The 24,698-nt window shown below is 40.7% G+C and overlaps 1 protein-coding gene across 3 annotated transcripts in view; it reads right to left on the bottom strand.

The window, feature by feature from the left end:
• Window positions 1-972: 972 nt before the first annotated feature.
• CPVL (carboxypeptidase vitellogenic like) overlaps window positions 973-24,698 on the bottom strand; it is a 196,547-nt gene continuing 172,821 nt past the window's right edge. For 2 of the 3 annotated variants that reach the window (XM_064380524.1, XM_021670140.2), the window contains one exon: window positions 2,370-3,593. In XM_064380524.1, the coding sequence (XP_064236594.1) occupies window positions 3,483-3,593 (111 nt within the window). In that variant the 3' untranslated portion in view covers window positions 2,370-3,482. Of the gene's footprint in view, window positions 1,072-2,369; window positions 3,594-24,698 lie in introns of those variants that run through there. The other variant, XM_021670137.2, reaches the window with a different exon arrangement.

Below are 24,698 nucleotides of genomic sequence, written 5' to 3'. Positions count from 1 at the left end.
CACTTAACAGATATGTAGATCCAAAAGGAAAAAATGCCTCACCAGATGAGCTGTAGTAATTCCCAAATCTCATTTTTCAATTCCATCTATTACACAAAAACAATTGTTGAAATTTTCCTTGCTTTTAAGGTTTTTTTTTTAGCTTTGTTTTTGTAATGTGCATATAGTAAGATGGGAACATTTCCAAACATCTGTTTTCAAAAGGCTCTTGCCATAGATTCACTTTCTTTTGAAAAGTTAACTTTCTCACAAATTAATTTCACTACGTGAAAATATCACTTCTACCTTGAAAAGGTGGATTGTGTGTTTACTTTTTTAAAAACATATCTGCTAGGTGACATACTAACAATCGCCACTTGCCATGATGGCACTTCTGCAATGCTTCTTTTTGTCAAAGAAAGGATCCATGACTCAGCCTTAGGTTCCACAACTCCTTTAAATGCACTACCATGAGATAAGCAGTGTGGTACAGAAGTCCCCCTTGACCACTGGCCATCAAATTGCAAAGTGTAATAATCGTCCTCCTCTTTGAAGGCTTTGTTTTTATGAAACGAATCATATTGTCAACATCCTATATGAATGTCAGTGCAATTATTGGCAATATGCTAGATGCAGGACCGTGAGAAGATGCTTCCGTGGACCTCTTCCATATGCCTCTCCCTCTTTGCAGATGTTGTCTGCTTACAGCAATTGCAGTCACATGAGACATCTGTCTCATGTCTGAACTGAGAGAGGGCATCGTGAGAATCCAGCATTAAATACTAGGAAAGCTGAACTGTGCTCTCATTTTGAAATGAAGCAAATATAGACAGACATCCTAGTATTTTCTCCTTGGACTGTAATGGATTGTCCTGAACATCTATGGAGCGCATGCACTGTACTTGCAGAGTCTCTGCACTGAAATCCCAAAACTAGTTTTTCTTTAGTTTCCCTTTCTTCTTCTGAAGTAAAATACTTGCCAGATTCAATCTTCATGGAACTGTATCCTCAAATGAGTTGGTTAGGGTTGCTCCCGGAAGTCTGACGACTGTGCCCCCACCGCCACCTCAGCACTCCCCACTGTCCTAGTACCTGGGTCAGGGAGATGATAAAAATGAAAACATCTGCAATTTCCATTTATTGAGCTATTATCGTGTGCTAGTCCCTATGCCAAGTGCTCTAGAAAGACAGTCAATTCTCTTTTTCCACTGTAGCAATGTTCTATAATGTCTATGCAAACAGAATTAGCAAGTTCTGAATCATTGCTTCTAAGAGAAATACAGGTTTAGATCCCTTCAAGCTTGTGGTCACAGCGTTCTTGTCAACTGATCAATACATAACCTTAAGTGTGTTTCTTAGCCACCAAATGTTGATTCATTAACATGGAACTCAGGGCCAACAGCACTTTAACTCATGCCTGAACAAACCAAAATACCTACCTCTTGTATTTTCTCTGTAAGTTGCTTCACAATATTCTTGCACACTAGACAGTACTTCAGGACCATGCTTGAGGCCATTGTAAACAGCAAAATCAGCCACAAAAAAGTGCAAAAAAGCCAAAAAAAATGTGGCACAAAACAGACTTAGTTAGAAAAGGACAACTGGGCTGGGCGTGGTGGCTCATGCCTGGATCCTCCGAGGTGGCAGGATCACCAGAGGTCAGGAGATCGAGACCAGCATGACCAATATGACAAAACCCCGTCTCTACTAAAAATACAAAAATCAGCTGGCTTGGTGGTACACGCCTATAATCGCAGCTACTTGGGAGGCTGAGGCAGGAGAATCACTTGAACCCAGGAGGCAGAGTTTGCAGTGAGCCGAGATCATGCCACTGCAATCCAGCATGAGTGACAGAGGGAGAAAAAAAAAAGGCAATTGTTTCTAGTATAAAAGCTGAGACAAGAAGGTAGTGTCTCCTTCTTTGACCCCAGTAGGGAATGTGTATGTTGGGCAACTGAAATTTTCTGCCACTTTGTCCATGACCTCAAAAGAGCAAGTACTGATATTGGGATTACAGTTTTTTGCAAGTAGACTCCATTTGCAAACATGGAATCCTTGAATAATGAGGATCAACTGGGTCATCTCGTAGTACCCTTGTAAATAGGTACTACTCCAGTGACATGTGAACCAGAAGGAACCTCAGAAATCTCCTCTTCTGGCTACCTTCCTTGAGTTTTGGGGAGGCTGGTATGAAGTGACTTCTCCAAAAACATCCAGCGCATGTGTGATCCATATGAGACTAAACCCAGGTCTCCCAGCCAGTCAGTGCCCTTTCCAGTTCATAGATATGGGACCAAATACAGCTAATTTAACTTGCAGGAGGGACTATATGAAAAACTTCTTGCATCCTACCCTGCCCCAGTTTATTCTCTGCAATAATTAAAATCTGCTTTTGATTAAGAATATTTAATGACTGCTAGTACACAGGTACAATGAACAATTAAAAAAGGAAAATCACAAACCTGGATGAAATCAGGCACAAAATGAGAAATTAAAAGAATAAACTCCATAAAATATTTGCCACAAGAACAGACTTTGATTTTTAAATTTAATTCTCCAGTGAGCCAATTCATAGATGGGTAATATGAGAAGGAAGTGAGGTGGAAAAAGCCAAACGCCTTGTAGAATTTCAAAGAGATGTGAGCACGTGATGCATAAATCTAAAAGATGTGCCAGGATGTGATATTTTATTTAGAAAATGGCTAATGTATGCATATTTATAAACTTATATATTGATGCCAGCTTATCGTAATTTTTTGATATTCTAAAAATTATACAAAATTAGGTTATTTGGGAAAAAGAAATAGAGAATCTGAAACCCAAATTAAAATGGCTCTTGTAACTAATGTAGCCTGCAGGCTCTGAGAAGTGTGTACACCTCAAATGAACCAACAAACTCAAAAAAGGAAAAAGAAAATGAAAAGGCAAAGATTGTTTGTTCTCTGCATAAGATCCTCTGCTTATCAAGAATTGCTTCATCATTACTTTTACGTATAAGATTTCTCTTTCAAAGAATTCTTTTAAGACTTGATACATTTGAGAATCTTTCCCCAAAATGATAACTTCATCCATTTATTTGGGATGATAATTGAGCTATTCTTATCCAATAATATGTGCCAAACATCTTCATATGCATGGCATGTCAAAATTCTGTTACTGACAGAAAAAGATGTTGTTACAGCTTGTTACAACTGCACTTTTCACTTGCTCATAGAAGAAATTAAAAATTCCTATTCAAGACCCCAAAATTTCATTTATGCATCTCTGTCTCAGTGTCACATCATCCATTCCTTTCATCCTTTAAGTTAAATCATATAATTCTTACTCATGTTAATTTTATAATAAATCTTCTCCCCCAAAAAACAAAAGCTGACTTGTTTCAAGGAAAATTTTTATTGCTGCAGATATGAAAAGGTAATTTTCTTATTTCTATGACATTTTCTGATTTAACAATTTTCTTTTCAGCAATTAAAACCTCTGATGTTCTCTTTTGGGAAGGTAGTTTATCCATCATAAGGATCCCATCCTCTTCCATAAATGAATCGGTTAATCATGTCAAAAGCTCTCAGAGGCTGGTCATAGGGTAAAATATGTCCTCCACCTCGAACAATTACCTTAAAAAAGAAAAAGTAAAAGAACAGAAATTTAGAGAAAGGGATATTCTAAATACATGAAAAGTTTTCATTCAGAGTAAACTCTATTTAAAGCGTACATGAAATGCAGAACATACTCTCCCAATGCATGTCTTTGGATAGGCTGCCTATCTGGCTATTGATGGCTTTAATAATGGGCACATTGCCGGGCACGGTGGCTCACGCCTGTAATCCCAGCACTTTGGGAGGCTAAGGCGGGTGGATCACGAGGTCAAGAGATCGAGACCATCCTGGTCAACATGGTGAAACCCTGTCTCTACTAAAAATACAAAAATTAGCTGGGCATGGTGGCGCGTGCCTGTAATACCAGCTACTCAGGAGGCTGAGGCAGGAGAATTGCCTGAACCCAGGAGGCGGGGGTTGCAGTGAGCTGAGATCGCGCCATTGCACTCCAGCCTGGGTAACAAGAGCAAAACTCCATCTCAAAAAAAAAAAAAAAAAAAAATTTTTTAAAAAAATAATGGGCACATTAAGGTAGAAAAGTTTTAAAGCATTTAATTTTACACAAAGTTGTGTTCATTTCTCATGACCATAAAAACTTAAAATTACTCCTTGTCTTTTTCCTATTGAGCGTGATCTGCCTACTCCCCTCAGTTGGGAGTGCGGGACTTCGTGTTACCTGGTGAGGCCCACCTCCAGCCCACTACCTCTGGGGTATGTCAGGTCCACCTACAACAGGGTGGATTGTCTATTAAATTCCACCCTTCAGTTAGCCAGCCCGATTGGCCCTCACAGTGAGCCATACCGTCTTAGCCTTTATCAGTAATAAAGGGGAAATTTTGCTTCTTAAAAAAATTTAAAAAGCAAAAACATCCTTGACTGAGGTGAGAGGAGGATCTGAGTCCAGGAGTTGGAGGCTGCAGTGAGCTAGGATCATGCCACATGCGCTGCACTCCAGCCTGGGTGACAGAATGAGACCCCATTTCTAAAAAACAAACAAAAAAAAACTTTGATGCTTGAAATAAAAGAAAGTCATGTTTTGAGCAGCATAGAGTTAGAACATTCTTTTTTCTCTAATATTGGATTATAAAACATTTTAAAACATATAGCAAATTCAAAAACAATTCATATAGTGACGATTTTGAGTCTCTCATGAACATTCACTTCACTTTGCTTTCTCATGTAAGAGTGCTTCTATCCATCACACATCCATTCATTAATCCATCTTATCTTTTGACACATACCAAAGTAAAATGGGCACATAATGCGCTTCCCTCAAATACTTTAGCATCACATTATTCGTCAGAGTTCAATATGTGTTTACAGATTTTCTTCTTTTGAGTCAAGTTAAGATACGATGAAATTCACTAGTCTTAAGTATAGACTCACCAGTTCTGACAGCTGCATATACCTATGCAGCCCAAGCCCTTGTTGGGTTGTATAAAACATTCCTAAAACATCTTCAATGAAGATGAGATCAAATCAACAAAAGGGGACTGGTCTCTACTCGTTAAGCCTCCAGCATGTCAGCTAATAGTCTAAGTAGAGGGAAACAGGAAGCTGTCATAATTCAATGCCAAAAGGGTAAGAACTGAAACCGAGTGTTAGGAAGTTACATGCAGGAGAGGTCAGCCTGGCCTGAGATGTCCTGTTGCATATGTGGAGAATGGACAGGCGGTAAGTGCATGAAGTGAGTAAATATATGCAAAAAGGGCATCACTTTCAGTAACTTCTAGCTGCTGAATCACAATCAGCAATTAAAGGTCACTTTCACAAGGCCCTTCCTAAGAGGCTGGGTTCTTCTACTTGTCTCAGTCTGAAGGAAACTGGGGCAGAAAAAGTATATCTGCATAGTGAATTTATTATATTGAAAATCTGCACCCACCTCCCAACACCCTCCATCTTACAATCTTGATGTGCAGTACGTAGGATTAACATCATTAGATGAAATTTACATTGCATCTTGCAGCTGCATAAGCTGTGCACTGCACAACTGCAGGGAGCAGCATACAGCTAAGCATTGAGGTGACTGAGCTATCTGTAATTATTCAGTGGCTTGCACAAGTCACGCAACTGTAAGTCAGATAACTAGCTAGAACCCTGACTTCTGATGCAAACACTGGTGTGATGTTTTAAATCAAATCCTAGTACTCACACAATCATTCCTTACCTTTGAACTGAACTTTCCAGCTTAGTCACAGAACATTTTTATTCACCTCTCAGCAGCCCTCTGAGGTTTATTGATGAAAAAAAATCTTGCAGATATAAACAGATGATTTTCTGTATTTTTGCATTTCTCATATTACATCGAGGGAGGCAGATCCCATTTGCAGATGTGGGACCGGACTTAACCCTTTCACATGCAAATGTGAAACTTCGGTGTTACTGTTGATCAGTGGTCATTTGTGCCTCGTTGCAATGACAGTGGAACCCACCTACCATTTGTGTACAAGCTTGCAACTGGAAACCCAACATGCCCAGTTTTTATCGCAGACTGAAATTAAACATGTGTGACAAGAACCCCTTCATAGGACCCTCTAAGGAAACTTTTGCCGCCCTGCAATCCCAGGCTAGAAATTTCTTCCTGCAGATTTTCATCCATATCTTTGGCCTTGGCAGGATCTGATGAGTGACTGCTGTGCAGCTTGAGCTCAGCTGAGGACACTTAACAAAGTCATATGTGTGACAAAACCCAGCTGCTTCAACTGGAAATGAGTTTGGCAGCAATGGTCTGGAGCAGCAATAAATTGAATACCCTAGAGCTAAAGGTCATCCTGCCCCAGAACCAGAGCGGCAGCTAACAAAGGATAAACAAAGGACAGCACAGTGTTTCACAGCCCGGGATCAGAAGTCAGAGTGCAGGAGCACGGCGAGAGACACTGCACGCTGTGTGACCTTGGACAAGGGACTTAACCTCGCTGAGCCTCAGATTCCTTTACTTTATAATTGGGAAACAAGTTGTGGGTTGTGTGAGGAGTTAGTGGAATAATGTCCCTGGAATACTTAGCACAGTTCCCGGCCTGGGATGGCCTTCAGTAAATATTGGTCATTTTCATGATTCTTCCAACAATTATTCATATTTGGAATCCAGAATCAAAATGCCTATATCAGAAGGATCGCTTGAGTACAGGAATTTGAGGCTGCAGTGAGCTGATTGAGCCATTGCACTCCAGCCTGAGCAACAAAGGGAGATCCCATCTTTAAATGTAAATAAGTAAGTAATTAAGTATATATGCCTATATCAACCTAACTACCCTAGAACATAGTGTTCCTACATTTTCATCAAAAACCTTGGTTTAAAAAGGTTGTTTAAAACAATGGCTCTTGGCCAGGTGCAGAGGGGTTCATGTCTGTAATCCCAGCACTTTGGGAGGCTGAGGTGGGTGGATCATTTGAGGTCAGGAGTTTGAAACCAGACTGGCGAAACCCCGTCTCTACTAAAAGTAAAAAACAATTAGCCATGCGTGGTGGTGGCAGGTGCCTGTAATCCCAGCTACTGGGGAGGTTAAGGCAGGAGAATCTCTTGAACCTGGGAGGCAGAGGTTGCAGTGAGCCAAAATGGCATCACTGCACTCCAGCCTGGGCGACGTAGTGAGATTCTACCTTAAAAACAAACAAACAAATGAAAAACAAAATAAAACAATGGCTCTCAAACTTGAATGTGCATAAAAATACCTGAGCTCACTCGGCACGGTGGCTCACACCTGTAATCCCAGCACTCTGAGAGGCCAAAGCGGGTGGATCATGAGGTCAGGAGTTTGAGACTCAGCCTGACCAACATGGTGAAACCTCATCTCTACTAAAAACACAAAAATCAGCCGGGCATAGTGGTGGTCACCTGTAATTCCAGCTACTCAGGAGGTTGAGGCAGGAGAATTGCTTGAACCCGGGAGGCGGAGTTTGCAGTGAGCTGAGATTGAGCCATTGCACTCCAGCCTGGGTGACAGCATGACTCTGTCTCAAAAACAACAACAAAGCTGAGCTCATTAAGAGAGATTGTGAGGCATCACCTCCAGACTTTCCAATTCTGAAGGTCCAGGGCAGGGCCTAAGAATTTGCATATCTAACAATTCCACAGTGATGCTGATGCTGTTGTTCCAAATACTTGAGAACCACTGTTTAGAAATTTTTCTGTTCTGCAGCAAACCAGGGAATTCTCTGTTTACATGAAGGGAGAATACAAGTAGAAATTTGTTTAACACCTACTCACGACCTCATGTCCTGGGCATCCACTCCCCTGGTATTTACTGACACACACGCACACTCACACACACCTTCCCTGTCTGTAATAATCAAGTGGTCACGGAGAGCTGAAGGGGTCGTGTGTTCTTACTCTTCTCAGTGACCTACCTGACCCCAGTCCAATTTCCGAGCTGCCATATGTAATGACCCAATGACACTGTAAATTGTGTCATTAAGACTGGGGGAAAAGAAAGCTCGTTAAGGAACAAAGCTTATTTCACATGCCACAAAATTCCTGAACAACGCATATTCTCGAGCAGATTCGCATACAGCATTTTACTGATATTAACTTCAAAACTAAATATATTTTTGAATGTGGAAAAATAAACCACTTTGTTGTTTATAGTCAAGCCACTCATCATTCACAAATCAAAGACACAGACCACTCGGCAGCTTTTAGAGGTTATAACAAAATGTGGTGGGCTGTAATTACATATTTAAGTGTGACAAGATTAATTTCAGCGCTCCCTGGATAGAACTGTCTATATTGGGTGCCTCCACACTAGAGCTGAAGCCTCTAAGCTCATGTGTTCCAGATGTTCAGGGGGTCACAAATGTGTCATGAGTTTCAACAGGGTTATACAAACACTTTAAAGCTTCATTCCCCTTTATTTTTTAGAAAACGATGTAATTCTCCCTGGAACTAGAAACACGGACCAGGCAGTAAAGGCTTCCCAGTTGTGCCTGTTTAGATGACAGAAAAGTGAGGGAAGTTCACAGTGGGCTCATTGATGGAGATGTGTCAGGGGAAGCTTCTTGGGGGTCTTGAAGGAGATCACTGAATGGAGAGTGGTGGGTGGGGTGGGGGTGGAGGGATCACTGCCGACAGAGGAAACCGTGTGTGGAAATGCAGGGTGGCGTGAAACTGTGGGTGCGTGCAGCAGAGGGATCACCGTAGACAGAGGAAACTGTGCGTGGAAAAGCAGAGGCCATGAAACTGGACACCTGCAGCAGTCTGTAAGTCGTCCCATTGGTGCAGGAATAGAGGGAAACAGAAGAGAGAGATGAACAGGCAAACACTAGTGGGACCATGTGACGCCCCATGCTGGGATGAGTGGACCTTATCCTATAGGGCTTTAAAATCAACTTGGGAAAATACACTTAACATAAAATTACTATTTTAACCATTTTAAAGTGTGCAATTCAGTAGCATTTAGTACATTCACAGTGTTGTGCCACCACTATCTAGGTGCAGAATATTTTCATCACCCCAAAGAAAACTCATATACATTAGTAATCACTTCTCACTCCCCTCTCCCCCACAGCCTCTGGCAACCATTAATCTGCTTTCTGTCTCTATAGATTTGCCTATTCCAGATATATCCTAGAGGGTTTCAAGTAGGGTAGTGACATGCTTCTATTTGCATTGTAGAAGAATGACTTAGTATCTAAGGAGGAGGCTACTTTGGAAGGGAGTGATACTGGCACAAGGAGGCAAATTAGGAGACTACCAGATGAGGAGAGAGACGATATGGGCTCATGAGAGGGATGGGGAGAAGGGGAAGGAGAAGAGGGTAGTAAGGTGGAACCAACAAAATCAGTGATTAATCAGATATAAAGTGAGACTTTCTCTACCCATGCCCAACACATCCTCCCCATTTTAGGCTTCTGACATGGGCAAATTTGTAAAGGTGGTGCTACCTACCAGGGAAGAGAAAAGAGCCATATGGGAGCTGCAAGTTAAGGAGGCAGAATACGTAGGATAGGTTTACGGTTTCTGCTTTCCAATATAGAATGATGCATACCGTCAAGAGAATCTTGCTTGTTGTGTTTTCTGATTTACATGGAAGTTCTTTTTACTACTTTTATTCCATTCTACATTTACTAAATCTTATCTTTCAGTTTGCTTTCAGACACTAACTCTAAGTAGAAATAAGGTAAATAGCATTCAAGTAAAAATATATTGAAAAGGTACTTGGGAATGAGAATAAAAAACAAGCCAAAGCTTGTTAGCAGACCTTCTAACAAAGAATGCAGTAAGTCACTTTCAAAAGAATGAAAAAAACAGAGCAGAGATCAAGGCTGGGGGTTGCTCCAACAGCACTCAGGGAAATGACTCTTGAGGTCTCCCACTTTACACTTCTGGTGTAGCAAATGGTTATTGAATAGAAGGAGAAAAGGAGCTCCTAGGTACTTCAGGAGACCCACATGTAGCCATCACAGTGGTATACATTCCTAGAGCAGTTTAGACCTTTGGTGCTCCTTTACAGCACCCCCAAAGGGCTTCCTCTGTACACCATTTAATCAGTTCAACAATACTGTTTGTAATTTAGGATTTCCACTTCTGACTGTGGCAATAGCTTGTATCAAACCAACCTCATTTCATAGAACAACAAAAGAAGCTGAATTAAAAAGAAAATCACTGTTTAAAGGTATCAGAGAGCAACCAAGCCTTGGGAGGCCTTGATGATAGAGAAAAGAGAATCACAAGGAAGCGAGCCTTGTGCTGCTTTTCCCTTTGGGAAATTCACGAATTTTTAAGCTTCTCTGACCAAGATGCCAAGTCAAAAGTGACAGATAAGAGAATGAAAAGCTCAGTAGTATTATGGTGCTTGAGAGATCAAAAAACAAAAACAAAGAAAACCCCAAAAGAAACAAAAGAAAAATTGGAGTTGCAAGCCTGTTAAGGAGAGACAGCACTGGTAAACACAGGCTTTCCATTAGATCCATGAAAGACAATGCCTTGGAAGTAATTAAAAAAAAAAACAGGTTAGTCCTCACAAACCTTGAAATCAAGCACTGAAACAATCATCTCAATCCCATACTGAATCAAGATGATATGCCTCTACTCTGTCTGCCTTCTAGAAAAAAAATAAATCCTTTTGGAAGAAAAATAACATTTTTCTTCATACTTTTTTGTACATTTTCTCCTACATTTAATAAAATTTAGTAAGCATGACAAAGAACAAGAGCAAATGACTAAAATTAAAGGAGATAAAAGATACAGAAAGAGACCACAAGTGATCCAGATATTAGAGTTATCAAGTACACATTTTAAAGTAACTGTGAACAAAATATGTATGACATGAGGTAACAGAAGAGATAATTCACCAGAGAATTAGAATATATGAAAGAGAATCAAATGGAAATTCTTGAACGAAAAAGTTATTCATTCATTGTTCACTGAAATTAAGAACTCAATAGATGTTTTAGCAATAGATTAGACATGGTAGAAGGAAGACTGTATGAACTGAAAGTTAGGTCAGTAGAGGATATCCAGACTTAAGCATGAAGAATAAAGGTATGGAAAATACAAAAGAGAGAGAGAGAGAGAGAAAAGAAAATATATGAGACAATGAAACATTTAACTTATGTTTAACTGGAATTCTAGGATAAAATGATAAGGAAGAAATGGGGCAAAAGAAATAAACAGTAACATTCAGAGATATTGACTGAAAAATTTTCAAAATTGACTAAAGTTACCAAGCCAGTTTTGAGAAGCTCTATGAATCCTAGATAGAATAAACACAAAGCAAACTAACCACATAATAGTACACATATTAGTAATAGTATATTATACTATAGTATGTATATGTGTATACACACACACACACACACACTTGCATAGAATAGTATTTTCCTAAAATCAAAGAGAGAGAAAACCTTAAAAGTTGTCATAGAAAAGGAAACAGTACTTTCATTTACTTCAAAGAAGGAAGAAAGCTGACTACTCAACAGAACCACTGAAAGGTGGAAGACGGTGGAATAATATCTTAAAAGTTCTGAAATATCTGCTAACCTAAAACTTCTATAGAAATGAAGGCCTTATAGAGATATTTTCAAGGAAACAAAAACTGGAAAAAGTTTTTGTCAGCAGACCAGCACTAAAAGAAGTACTAAAGACTATTCTTCAGACTAAAGGAAAATTATCCCTAATGGAAACATGGAAAGGCAGAGAATGAACAGCATCTTAGAATTCACATATGCGAACAAAAGTAAAAAGTATCAATAATAATGTCTTCCGGAGTTGGAACTATGTAGAAGCTTTTCAGAAGACAGTATTTGCACTAAGATGGTGTAAAGTGAGTTAAAGTGTTGTAAGGCAGCAGTTCCCCAACCTTTTTGGCACCAGGGACCAATTTTGTGGGAGACAGTTTCTCCATGCACAGGTGTGTGAAGTGGGGGATGGTTTGGGGATGACACTGTTAGCCTTATTTCACCATATCAGTTAGATGTGCTTTGAATGTGTCTATCAAAAAAAAGTCATGGGAAATTTTCTCTATATTAACTCCAAGAATTTCTGCATTAACTTCAGCAAGGTTGGAATGAATGATCAAAGCTTTCTCTTTCCTTGGTCATTATAGTTAATGAAGATCTCAAAGCAGAGTACAAGATAGTAGAAAGCCATTTGGCCTAATGGTTAAGAGCATGGACTTGGGATTTAGCAGCTCTGGGTTTGAGCCCAGTTCTGTGACTCTGGCATAATGATTTAACTGTCTCTATTTTCTCATTTGTAAAATGGGGATAAGAATTTTGGTGATCACCTGTCCCACTGTGCCTAGGACCAAGAGATTTCTGGGAACATAGGGCTGTTAGTGCTAAAAGTAAAAAAGTGTCAGACAATTGGGAATGGTGGCTCACTCTATGAATATTTAACTTTTTGTAAGGATTCAGAGACAATGCTTACAAAATGGTGCATGGCATCCAGTCTACAAATATGTCTTTTGTTTGTTTTTTTTGACAGGATCTCACTCTGTGGCCCAGGCTGGAGTGCAGTAGTGTGATCTTGGCTCCTTGCAACCTCTACCTGCTAAGTTCAAGCAATTATTTGTGCCTCAGCCTTCCAAGTAGCTGGGACTACAGGCATGTGTCACCACACCTGGCTAATTTTTTGTATTTTCAGTAGAAACGGTGTTCCACCATGTTGCCCAGGCTGGTCTCTAACTCCTGGGCTCAAGGGATCCTCCTGCCTCGGCCTCCTAAAGTTCTGGGATTACAGGTGCAAGCCACTGTGCCTGGCCCATTACAAATATGTCTTAAGTTTGCACCATGTGCCAGTGGATTAGAAAGACAATAAGCACTCAACCAATGGTCACCGTACTACTATTATCTGAGGTTTTATGATCAAAAGAACATTTTTTCCCTTTAAGAAGCAGAGTAAGAGCAGAAGTTAAAACACTAATAAATATAACATTCATTACTGCACTTTTTCAGAAGAAAAGGATTATAATACAGTCTCCAGAAGGGGAAATGTTTCTTTTCCAGGCTTCTTTGATTTCCCTTTTATGAATCCTCCCTTTCCCTGGAAAAGGTCCCAATTAAATTAATGAAGCAGATTGAATGTGAAAGCAAACCTCCGTCACTGCACTCAACTCCGCTACAGTGAGTTTTAGCCCTGCCAATGCCATGATCCATCCCATTCTTTCCCTCCACCCCTCCGCCCCTTTCACCACATGCAATGCCAAACACCCTTTTCTTCCTACACAGAAATGCCAGGAAAGCAAGACCTTACTTGTCTTAGCAGAATTGCAAAAAACTGTTCTGTCTTTTCCCCCTTTGAGGAACCCACTTTACAACACAGGATTTGATGCAATTAAAAAGTAATCAAGATTGCCCTCCCTCATTCTCTCCTTCCCTGTCCAGTTTTTATATTTGATATCCTCAAGAGGATAAAAAGCACAATCCGGTTCATTATTTACACTTACTCAATATCTAGCTTTTTGATCTACATTTGTAATTTTCTTTTGGAAGAGAGAATAAGAGTGGGGAAGGAAGGGGCAGAGGTTATAGCAGTAAATACTCTCGCCAGGAGTGTTGCAAGGACTTACATCCTGACTCATCATCTTCTGGGTACCATGGAAACAAGAGCCAGCTAAGCTTCCTGCTTAGGTTTACCTCCTGCTAACAGCAATGCAAGATAGTTCTAGCAGCAGTATGCAGGTGCTCCCTCTCACTGGATCAGGAGACCCAATTGTGCACATTCCTACCCAACTCCATGTTTAGTGATGTGAAGTTGGTAGCTTGAAATTGGCTGTGTGAAAGTATTTACACTATGGGAAATGGCAAACATTAAAAATCAGTGCCCTCTCTCCCCAGTTTACCCCCAGACTCCTGGTTCTCTGACATTTTGGTTATCCTTGGGAGAGAGGAAACATTCTGGCATTCTTTGTTCCCCAGGTGAACCTAAGGAAATTCCATCTATGATATATGACAATGTCTAAAACTTCTTTGAAACCTTGGCTCTGAAAATCAGATAAGCTAAATTTCAAAAATTTGCAGAAAGGTGAGAAAGCCCTGTCACTTGTCTCCATTTCTGCCTGCCCTCACTGAGTTCTAGAGTAATTGACAGCAACAGAATTTCAAGACCATGCTACAACATCTACAAGACTCTTCCATTTATATCAGAGCACCGTGAGATACTCCAGAGCTCATCCATTTAAGACAACTCTAGACCAGACAGTGTATCTGGATTCAACTATGTTCTTGACCCACAGCCTAAGGGAGCACCAGAACCCCTACATGTCTCTAGGCTCTGGGAATTTAGAATATAGAGCATGCCAAATAGCATGATAGTTTCATGATGCCATTTGTTAAAATAAAACAAGGTACATGGTTTTCACTGCCAACCCCAAAACTGTACAAGGCAAAAATACTGCTTTAGTCTAATTGACAATGTAGCACTATCTTAACAGAATTTTGTTCCGTCCCTCTATTTCTCTATCCTACTCCATCTTTCGCCTTATTTGTTTCTGTTTTAACATCCCACAAGTGATTTTGAAAGTCTTTGGTTACACTTCGAATTAAAACAACAAAAAGTTACTGTTTAAAAAACAAACCCCAATTCCCTCTTTGTTCTCCAAATATCATTAATTTTTAAAACCCATTCTCCATGTATGGATAATACTCTAAAATATAGACTTCTTAGTATTTCTCCACTTTCCATTTAATGAAATGGTTCTCTGTAAAATTTCAATAGATTATTAAAAATCACTCAAGAGCCGAGAAAGTTATGCATTGTTGCCTAGCTGTTATACCTCAATAAATAGATCTGCTAGCCAATTTATATTTTAAACAATACAATAAATTAGCTCCCAGAGTACTAACTAAGTGCATATTTGGGTAGCTTAATTTAGAAGCATTCTTCTTATGCTAATCAGTCCTCTGTAATGAAATAGAACCACATGAACTAAGAAGACTCTTGGCAAATAATCAGAGTAAAATTGGGAGTTGCTATTATTATTTCCTTTGTCTTCAGGAAGCAAGCTGTGTGGTTTTTAAGAGAAGGGGAAAAAAACAAAAACCAGGAATTCAATTATTTTTACAGGAGAGGATGCTCTAGTCAGCATTGAGGTAATGAAATTTCTACAACTCCTTTTATAAATTTGTGTCCAAGAATATTTCTCATTTTTCTCCCATGCAACACAGAAAGGAAATAGTCTTTGGCTGACATAAACAATGCAGCCTTTAGTTAGAAGGGAATTGTTTTGAACTGTTCATTATCTCAGCATGTCTATTTCCTACAAGACACTTTGGTATGTACAACTGGTGAACAATCATAGCCCTCCTTGAGAGACGTAGTATTAAAACACACACACACACACACACACACACACACACACGTCACTCAGAGGCAAAGGAGAGGCGCATGGGAATGAGGTAGAGACCAATTTGATTTTAATTCACTGAATATTTACTCAGTGCCACAAACTGTGCTAAGGGGTACGCTACAAAAATAAATATTTTAAAATAAATTATTCCTGTCCTTAAGGAACTCAGTATCAAATAGAGGAGGAAGGCAATTAAGGAGTTGAAGTATGAAACCCCAGTGTAGTACATACAACAGAAGATATACGGGAGACGGAGAGCGTTGCTGAGGAGGAGGTATTCTGGGGAAGGATCAAGCATGCCAAGATTACCAAGACTGAAAGGGAAATGGGACTTTTCCAGGTATGTCAGAGGAGTAGAAAGGGCCTCATAAGGCAAGAGGAGGAAATCCTATGTGAATTTCTGGGTGCATGTTTGGAGGAGGATATGGTATTTTGTTTTTCACCATTTTAAATGCAAAGGAGGGAGAGGGTAAGAGTTAAGGATGGGAAAGGAAACAGAGGCCAGATCAAATCTCTTCATTAATCCAGGCACAGTTTGGACTTTATCCTGCAGGTATCAGAGTTAGTGAGAGGATTTAAACAAGGAACAAACACCATTAAACTTGCATTTTGGAAAAAGCACAGAGGGGAGGGTAGACTGGTGAGGAAGGAGACCAGTTGAGACCAGCCAAGTGGGCTACTGGAAAAGGGAAACAAGTTTCAGCAACAACTTAAAACAGTTATTCAGAGTGTTCTTGAATAACATCCTAAAACTTGAAAAAATACCACAAGGCAAAAACTTTCATTTTGAAATTTATAATGTGGGAGAGCCCTCATGTTTCTTTTAATGTCCACAAAATACTCCCTAGTTTTAGTGGTTTATATAAATGCAGTGTTTTTCTTTTTTGCTAGTTCTTGTGGTTTCTATGCCGGGCACTGGGAAATGAATAAAATCAGGCCAGCAAGGATATCATAAAGCAGATGTGAGAAATGCTAGCTAAAGAACTGGGTGAGTAATATTTGCCAATTACTATTATTCTTAATTTTCTGGTAAGACTCACAGCAAAACAACTGGATAAAGTAACTTCTCTGCCTTGTCGTTTCAATGGAAAAGTGACGGGAGTGAGAGGACTTTTGTCAGGAAAAGATTCATTTTCTCCCTATGGTCTGGGGATTGCTGGCGAACCCAAGGCACAAGCTGAGATCTGTTGATTTTATTTACTTGCTGCTTCTTACTGAGCCACTGTTGGCAGAGTCGAATTGAAGAGATGCTGAGGGAATAACTTTCTGAATTTTTTTGAGTTGGAGAGTCTGCTAGCCAAGTTCAGCACAGGACACCCAGGAAGAAAAGCGGACCTACGTAACCACCAGGACTTGGATGTGAAATGTCCACTCCGCCTTCACTGTGTGTGTGGATGCCAAAGTTCTTTCATTGGATGGCATTAAATAAGGAAACAAACAACAAGACAGGAGACAGCCATGGAAAGAGATACAAACCCTGACTTCCAGACGTGAGAAAGGACAGTAAGCCCTCCTTTTAACAAGCTCCGGTGAAAAAACTAGAGGCAAGTCCAAGTGCTTGCTGAGATCATGGAATAATCAGAACTCTTATACATTACTGGCAAGAATACAATTGATTTGGAAAACAGTTTGACATTCTGTAGTGAGGTTTGACACAGGTACAAGGAGATATGTTCAAAAACATCCACAGCAGCACTATGTGTAGAAGCAAAATCCTGAAAACAACCCAAATGTTCATCGGCGCTGGGATGGATGAATAAGACTTCTATGATGGAATACTATGCAGCAATGAAAAAGAATAAGACACAAGCATATCAACATGGGTGAATCTCACATATAGTGTTGAATACCAAAAGTATCTAATTCCTTTTCTATAAAATTAAACATGGAAAGTAAAATATTGTATATGGATATGTGTATCTGCAGTAAAACTATTAACAACTAGAAAAGAAAGAGGATGATAAAGGCAAAATTCAGGACAGTATTTTACCTGCAGGGATAATTGGGAAGGGTAATTTTGTATTTTTTAAACTGGCTGGTGAGTACAAAAGTGTTCATTTATCACTGTTTTATCTTATACAGCATTGTAAATATTCTTTGGTATGTATTCAATTTTAAATTTTAAAAAAGAAAAAGCAAAACCACCTACTGATACTGCCATCCGTGCAAAAATGAATCTTTAGGAAACTTAACATAGTCTTTGCTGCACTTTTTTCTTCTCCTCTACAAAGAGATGATGAGATTGGCCCCATGTCTAAAACACAGTGTGTGGGGAAGGCATGGAGAAGCAATTGAACTGAAACAAAGTCAAAAGTGGGAAGTCCCCCTCTGGCAAGCAGCTCTAAGATGACAGAGCTAGTGCCAGAATCTCAACCTTGGGACTCTGGTTCCTGTATAAAAAAATAAATATTAAGAACAAAAACAAATACCCACATCTCCATGCCGGACAGCAGAAGAGCAATAAGTTGCCAAATATTTGGGTTTTTTGTTTTGATAGTTTTTTACTCTCTAAATGTAAGCTCCTGTATTTCCTGTCTTCCATATGTTAGAAGCTCAGTACAAACAGGAGAAAAAGAAAAGGCTGGATGCGCCTCGTTTATTGTAGACAGGGATGTTTCAGATATTGTTAAACTAGAAGGGACTCAATGCTTTAGAAACAACTCATTACTCACTTCAGCCACTTTTATTTCCTATTAGGCTGTCATACAGCAAAATGACCAACACTGCCTCATCCCTCTCTGCTACTCCTACCTTTTGACAAGACAGTCTCTTTGTTGCAGTCAAGTTAAAACTGGATACAACTGTGGTAGTTTCAGGCCTATCTGATAGAGAATACTGAACTGATTTCATCATCTGAACCTTTAATACAAAATGTCTCTTAAGGACTCTGAACAGAGTGAGAGCTGCTTGCCCTGTGAAGTAGATTAATGCTAAGAGAGACTTCTAATGGTAATAGAAACCAACATTTATTTTATGCTTATTAGGTGCCTGGTAGAGAGAGGGTCAAGTAATTTATAAGCATTACCTCAATTCATCCTAATAATGAATCCTCCTGGAAAAGTGGTAGGTGATAATATTATCCCCATTTCACAGGTGAGGGAGTTCTTGGAGAGGTTAAGTAACTGCCCAAGGTCATACAGCTGGTACATGGTAGAGCAGGGATCTAATCCACGTCTAACACAGTATCCATTCTCTTAATCCCTGTACTATAATGCCACTTGAATATGGTCACCGAAGTAGTCAGAATTGCCAATGTAATCAACTAGAAACAAAATACAAGCCTACTTGATAGCTTAGCTCATAAAGTCTGTCTGGTATAAGCAAAGGTGATAAGTGAATTGGGCTGGGGAGAGTCTATAAATTATTTTCAACAATTCAAATAGTCTAATGCATGGGTTCTTAATCTTCTTTTGTGCTACAGTCTCCTATGGGTGTCTGGTGCAGCCTATGGACACCTTCTCACAATAATGTTTTAAAATACATGCTGGCTGGGCATGGTAGCTCATGCCTATAATCCTAGTACTTTAGGAGGCCAAGGCAGGAGGATCACTTGAGCCCAGGAGTTCGAGACTAGCCTGAACAACATCTCTACAAGAGAATACAAAAATTAGCCAGGCATGGTGTCATGCGCCTACGATCCCACGTACCTGGGATGCTGAGGTGAGAGGATTTGTCGAGCCTGCGAGTTAAAGGCTGCAGTGAGCCATAATGGTGCCACTGCACTTCAGCCTGGGTGACAGGGCAAGACCCTGCCTTAAAATAAATAAGTAATGCACAATGCACATGCAGACACACATGTACATATATGATAGACATACACGTTATGGATTGCAAATGAAGCATTACATTGAAATGAAACAGTAAAAAAGTTGTGAGGTAGCAACATATATACTTCTATATTAGCACATTTGGTAAGAGAAACCAGAGGATCTGAAAACTACTATAATTCTAATTTTAGTGATAAGCATAAAAGGTTTTCAAACACATCTATAACAATGTTTGTGACATTTGGTATGAGAATATCTCTGCTTTCTATTGTAGACAAAAGTCAAAGGTACTGCTGTGCCACTGTGATTTGTTGCCTACATTTATAATGGAAGGAAATGTGAAATTTCACAATTCATAATGAAAGGAAATGCTATCTCAGTCAGAGGTTAGTGAAAATAAAGACGGAATTTTTTTCCAAGTTCACTGACGACTCCTTGAATCCTAAACAGACCCTTAATCCAGGTTAAGACTCCTTATTAAATAACCTAATGACTAATTACTGGAAATACTGAGCTTACTTGGAATAAAACTTCACAGTCAAAAACGTTGCACTTTTTTGTTGCTTTGACATGGAAATGTATGAATCTATTATAATATTTTACCAATAACTAATATCCACAAAAAAACTCGCTGTGGCTGGTGGGCGTCTTTGATGCAAACCATCACTCTGGATGATGTTTAAAGCAGACACTGCTTGATAGTTTTTTTCTTGTTGGAAGACAACACAGGCATACGACCACCTGAGAGCACAAAACCGCTGGCAAAAGGAAACTCATGCTTTTAAATAAATAAAAGCGTTTCTTAAAAGTCTAAATTCTCAGTGATCTGTCAGTAATTGAAGAGAACAAAGACCTCTTGTAAACCTACAGTGCACGGCAGAGATTGAAGTCTACAATTTAGATTCAGGTTTTGGCTGAGGATTTCAGAGAACTGGTGTCACACCATTGATACTAGTGACTGGAAGACACACTTCTAAATGTGATGCTTCAGGTCAATGGCTGGTTTGTAAAGAGTAAAACTGTGTTCTCAAGTTTCTGGTTGGCTTGTAAGTAAAAAAAAAGGATTTAGAACACGCTTCAGGAATCAATGAAAGTTTCTCCACACATAAACCACATGGGGGTTCCTGCAAGATGGAAGCCATGTCACTATCAACAGAGGGACAAAACACAACACAGTTTAGGGTTCCCAAACTGGCTGCATATGAGAAACCTCTATGAAGCTTCAATACCAAAGCCCGGGTTTTACCCCAGACCAATAAAATCAGGCAATCTGGAGAGCGAGAGTGGAAATCTGTGTCTGCAAGGGTTGAGAAACGTTGGTTTAGGGCAAAGTAGTAGATGAAAAAATGGCTCCAAATTCTTTGCCATTCTTCTCACCAAGAGGAATCTGGCTTTGCTCTGTGATTTGCACTGACCAAGAGAGAATGAAATGGAAAGAATATTCTGGGACTTTTGAGTACAGGCCTTAAAAGGACTGGCATCTTTTGCTTCTCCATTTGGAAGACCAGCCTGCTGTGTTGTGATAAAGTCCAGGCCAGGGCACTATGTGATTAGAGGCCATATGGAGAGAGAAACAGAGGAGTGGAGATCATCTTGGATGTCCAGCTTTAGCCAAACTCCCAGCTGAATGCAGCTGCACATGTGACCTCAGCCTACCCCATCTGAGTCAGAACTACCCAGCTGGACCCACTCAATCCACTTATTTGTGAGAAATAATAAATTGTTTTAAGCCACTGAGTTTTGGTGTAATTTATTATTTCATGACAAATAACTGAAAAAGGGAAACATTTTCTGATGATTCTTTAATCTTTTTCCCGAAAGAGACATCTTGCCTATCTTGGAATCTTGATATGAGTAAAAACCAAGGCCTGATCCATCTTTCTAAGGCAGATATTAAGACATAATTACACTGAGAACTTAGCAAAATTTTATAGCATGCAAACAAAGACAGACCAAGTTCTCATATTAGGCAAACCATCAGCTCCTGCTGCTCCCCACTTCCTGCCACTAAATCCCTGAGAGCTAGCAAGTGCATTATCTGGGTGGCCTTTGTGGTAGACATAGAGATGCACCCCACTGGACCCCTCTTCAAGGAGGTACTTGCTGCTCAGATGCAGGGAGTGCATTCAGCAGGCAGCCCCCAGCTGTCAGCTCCTTCAGGGTCTGCCTAGACTGCAAAGAGCTGCCTTTCCCAAGAGGATGACCTTTCTGGGGCAGCCAAATTTGGCAAGTCGAAGAGCTGGGCATAAAAGGCCTCGCTATTTTGGCTCAGTGTGGGACACTCTGATAGAAAATATGCTCCCAAGAATTCCCTTCCTGGTTTGTCTGGCCTGTATCACAGTTTTATTTCTCCCTTAGTCCAATCCTGCTCCTATACCCTTCCTTCCACAGGTGTTGGTCTCTAACAAACTATTTGCACCCAAAACTTTGCCTCAATGCCTGCTTTTGGAGGACCTAACTTGTGACTTCCAAGAAGCTCTCTGGCCGGGAGGTGGGGTATGGTTTGACTACTGTGTTCTGGTTTTCTGCCCACAGTTTGATTCCCATAAATGGACAGAGAACTCTGCCCATGTCTGGAAGATAGAGACAAAGAACCCATGAAAGAGGACATCCATCACTGTGGAAGGTGACTGCTGGTCGAGGAGATGAAGATTCTGTTTGCTGATTTCTGTAACAAAGCCAAAACTTTTTTTTTTTTTTTTTTTTGGGACAGGGTCTTACTCTGATGCCCAGGCTGGAGTATAGTGGTGTGAATATAGCTCACTGCAGCCTTGACCTCCTGGGCTCAAGTGAGCCGCCCATCTCAGCTTCCCAAGTAGCTGGGACTATAGGCATGCACCACCACACCTGGCTAATTTTTTTTTTTTTTTTGTAGGGACAGGGTCTCACTATGTTGCCCACCCAAGTTGGTGTTGAACTCCTGGGCTCAAGCGATCCTCCCACCTCAGCCTCCCAAAGTGTAGAGATTACAGATGTGAGCCACCACACCCAGCCAAGGCCAAAACATTTTTCCAGGGAATTAACTGTATTTGGTTATCATTGCCTTAAGCCTGTAACAGTTATTTGCCTCCATTCAATATGTTTTTGAAAACTTCATTCCCTCTCATCTAGTCAAATGCAAAAGTGGCATTTGTGGCTTGTTGCTTCCTCTGATCACGTCAATGTTATCAAGGACTTGCTGAAGACCTTTCTGGAACTGTTCCTTCAGAAACAGTTCACAATGCTTCCTAAGCTGTTTAAAATTCTTAATAAAACACACAAAAAATGAATTGTCAGCAGTAATTCCAAGAAAGGCAGGTGGCTAGCTATCTATCATTTCCTCTGTGGACTATCCGTGAAAACGTTCAAATCCTAGCCTGATCGTACACTTCACTCGAACGACTGTGGTCATTCTTTCCTCCATATTCTAGTGGTATATACTCAGGAAACAAACTCAAGTTAATTTGAGTTTTAGAAAAGCACAATTAGGAAGCTGTGGTTGTTACTGCTTTCTGCAGACAAACCATACCTCATCCATCTCCTTATAAGAAGTCCCCCTTTTTTTAGGGAACAAAGTATTCTATGGTGGTTAGGATGTGCTGCCAAATACGCTGTCCACCACCACCACATGCCCCAAGGGCAGTGAGACGGTTTGGATCTGTGTCCTCACCCAAATCTCATGTCTAACGGTACTCCCCAGTGTTGGAGGTGGGGCTTGGTGGGAGGTGACTGGATCGTGGGGCAGATTTCTCACGAATGGTTTAGCAACATTCCCTTGGTGCTGTCCTGGCAATAGTGGGTTCTCGCGAGATCTGGTTGTTTAAACGTGTGTGGCATCTCTCATCTGCGCCAGCTTTGCCCTCTGCCATAAGGAAAACTCCCTGAGGCCTCTTCAGAAGGAGATGCAGCCATGCTTCCTGTACAGCCTGCAGAACCATGAGCCAATTAAACCTCTTATTTTAGTAATTTTATGCTTATTAATTTTCTTAGAAATTACCCCGTCTCGGGTATTTCCTTATAGCAGCGCGAGAACAGACTAATACAGGGGACATGGAGCCTAGATCCAGCTGCAGTTCATCCCTCCCCACTCCACTCCCCTCTTACAGACACTGTGGGGTGGTAGAAAGATTGAAATTTGGATGTTCAAATCTCAGATACTATTACTGTTAGAAGCCTTAAGCAAGTTTCTCAGGCGAAGCTTCTGTTTCCTCAGTTAGGAGTTAGTAAATACCATGACAGTTTTTAGGATAGCTACTCGGATTCCATAAAATCGTGGATTAAAAAAGTGTGTGGTAGACCATGGCCTGAGGGCTCACAGACACCGAATCATGGGTCACCATCCTTACCATCTCTTTTGACCTTCCCATCACTCCTGTGAAGTAATTGTTCTCACTCAAGGGTTTCTAGGACTGGCTGGGCTCAGTGGCTCACACCTGTAATACCAGAACTTTGGAAGTCGAAGGTGGGTGGATTGCCTGAGGTCAGGAGTTTGAGACTAGCCTAGCCAAAATGGTGAAACCCTATCTCTACTAAAAACACAAAAATAGCCAAGTGTGGTGGCGGGCACCTATCATTCCAGCTACTCGGGAGGCTGAGGCAGAAGAATCACTTGAACCTGGGAGGCTGAGGTTACAGTAAGCCGAGATCACACCACTGCACTCCAGCCTGGGTGATACAGCGAGACTCCATCTCAAAACAAAACAAAACAAAACAAAATATGAGAGTTTCCAGGACCAGTAACCAGCGCACAGCTAGCAAGTGGCAAAATGAAAGTTTAAACCAGGTTTGTCTAACTCCATCTTCCCCTCATGTCATCAACCCCCTCTAATTGGTAAGGGTTTTCCAGAACAGTCAAGCTTTGGGGTGGCGTGCTCCTTCCCTTTGGTTTCCCTAGATATAACCTCTAGCGAAACGTCTGATTCCTGTTGGAAACCAGGACATTTTGGGAGACGCCCCTGAGCAGAGTGTGGCTGAGGGCTCCCTATACCAAACCCAGGTCAAGGTCAAGGTGCAAGTCTTGGTGCAGGGCTTGTGCTTTGGGGGCTGAGGATGATTACTAGGGCCACTGAGGAAGTGCCAGGGACACCAGCATGTGGTGATCTCCCTGTGGATACTCAGCCTTTAAGTTGGTACTGTGGACACACAGTAAACACCATCTCTCAAACAGGGAATCAGTCCTTACAGCTTGAACATTCCAAAGCCTATTCCCCTAGACCTCTATTTCAAGACTTCCAAACCAGTATTAAGAAGGTGGACATACGAAATACATGGAGAATCTTCTTCCAAAAAAGCTCCTTATATGACTTCCTATTTCTAGCGTCTCCTCCCCCTGAATTCATCCTAAAGTTACCATTATAAACTTCCCAAAGAACAGCTTTAAAAAATGTGCTTTGAAACCTCTGATAGCTCCCCACTGCTTAAACAATGGAACACACACTACTTGCCTACTATCCAGGCACCATGTTCCCCTTCTGCTTTCTCCCCTAGCTCTCACTCTCCCAGCTGCAGGCTATGAGCCAGACTATGCACGCTGCCCTGTGCCCTGCCCTGTATTCTCTTATCCACGACACTGGCCACCATGTTCTCGCTGC

This window comes from Aotus nancymaae, unplaced genomic scaffold (assembly GCF_030222135.1).
Source record: "Aotus nancymaae isolate 86718 unplaced genomic scaffold, 86718_ANA_hifiasm-v0.15.2.pri h1tg000025l, whole genome shotgun sequence".
Classification (NCBI taxonomy): Eukaryota; Metazoa; Chordata; class Mammalia; order Primates; family Aotidae; genus Aotus; species Aotus nancymaae.
The sequence above is the reverse complement of the archived record's forward strand: the minus strand, read 5'-3'. Positions and strand labels throughout refer to the sequence as shown.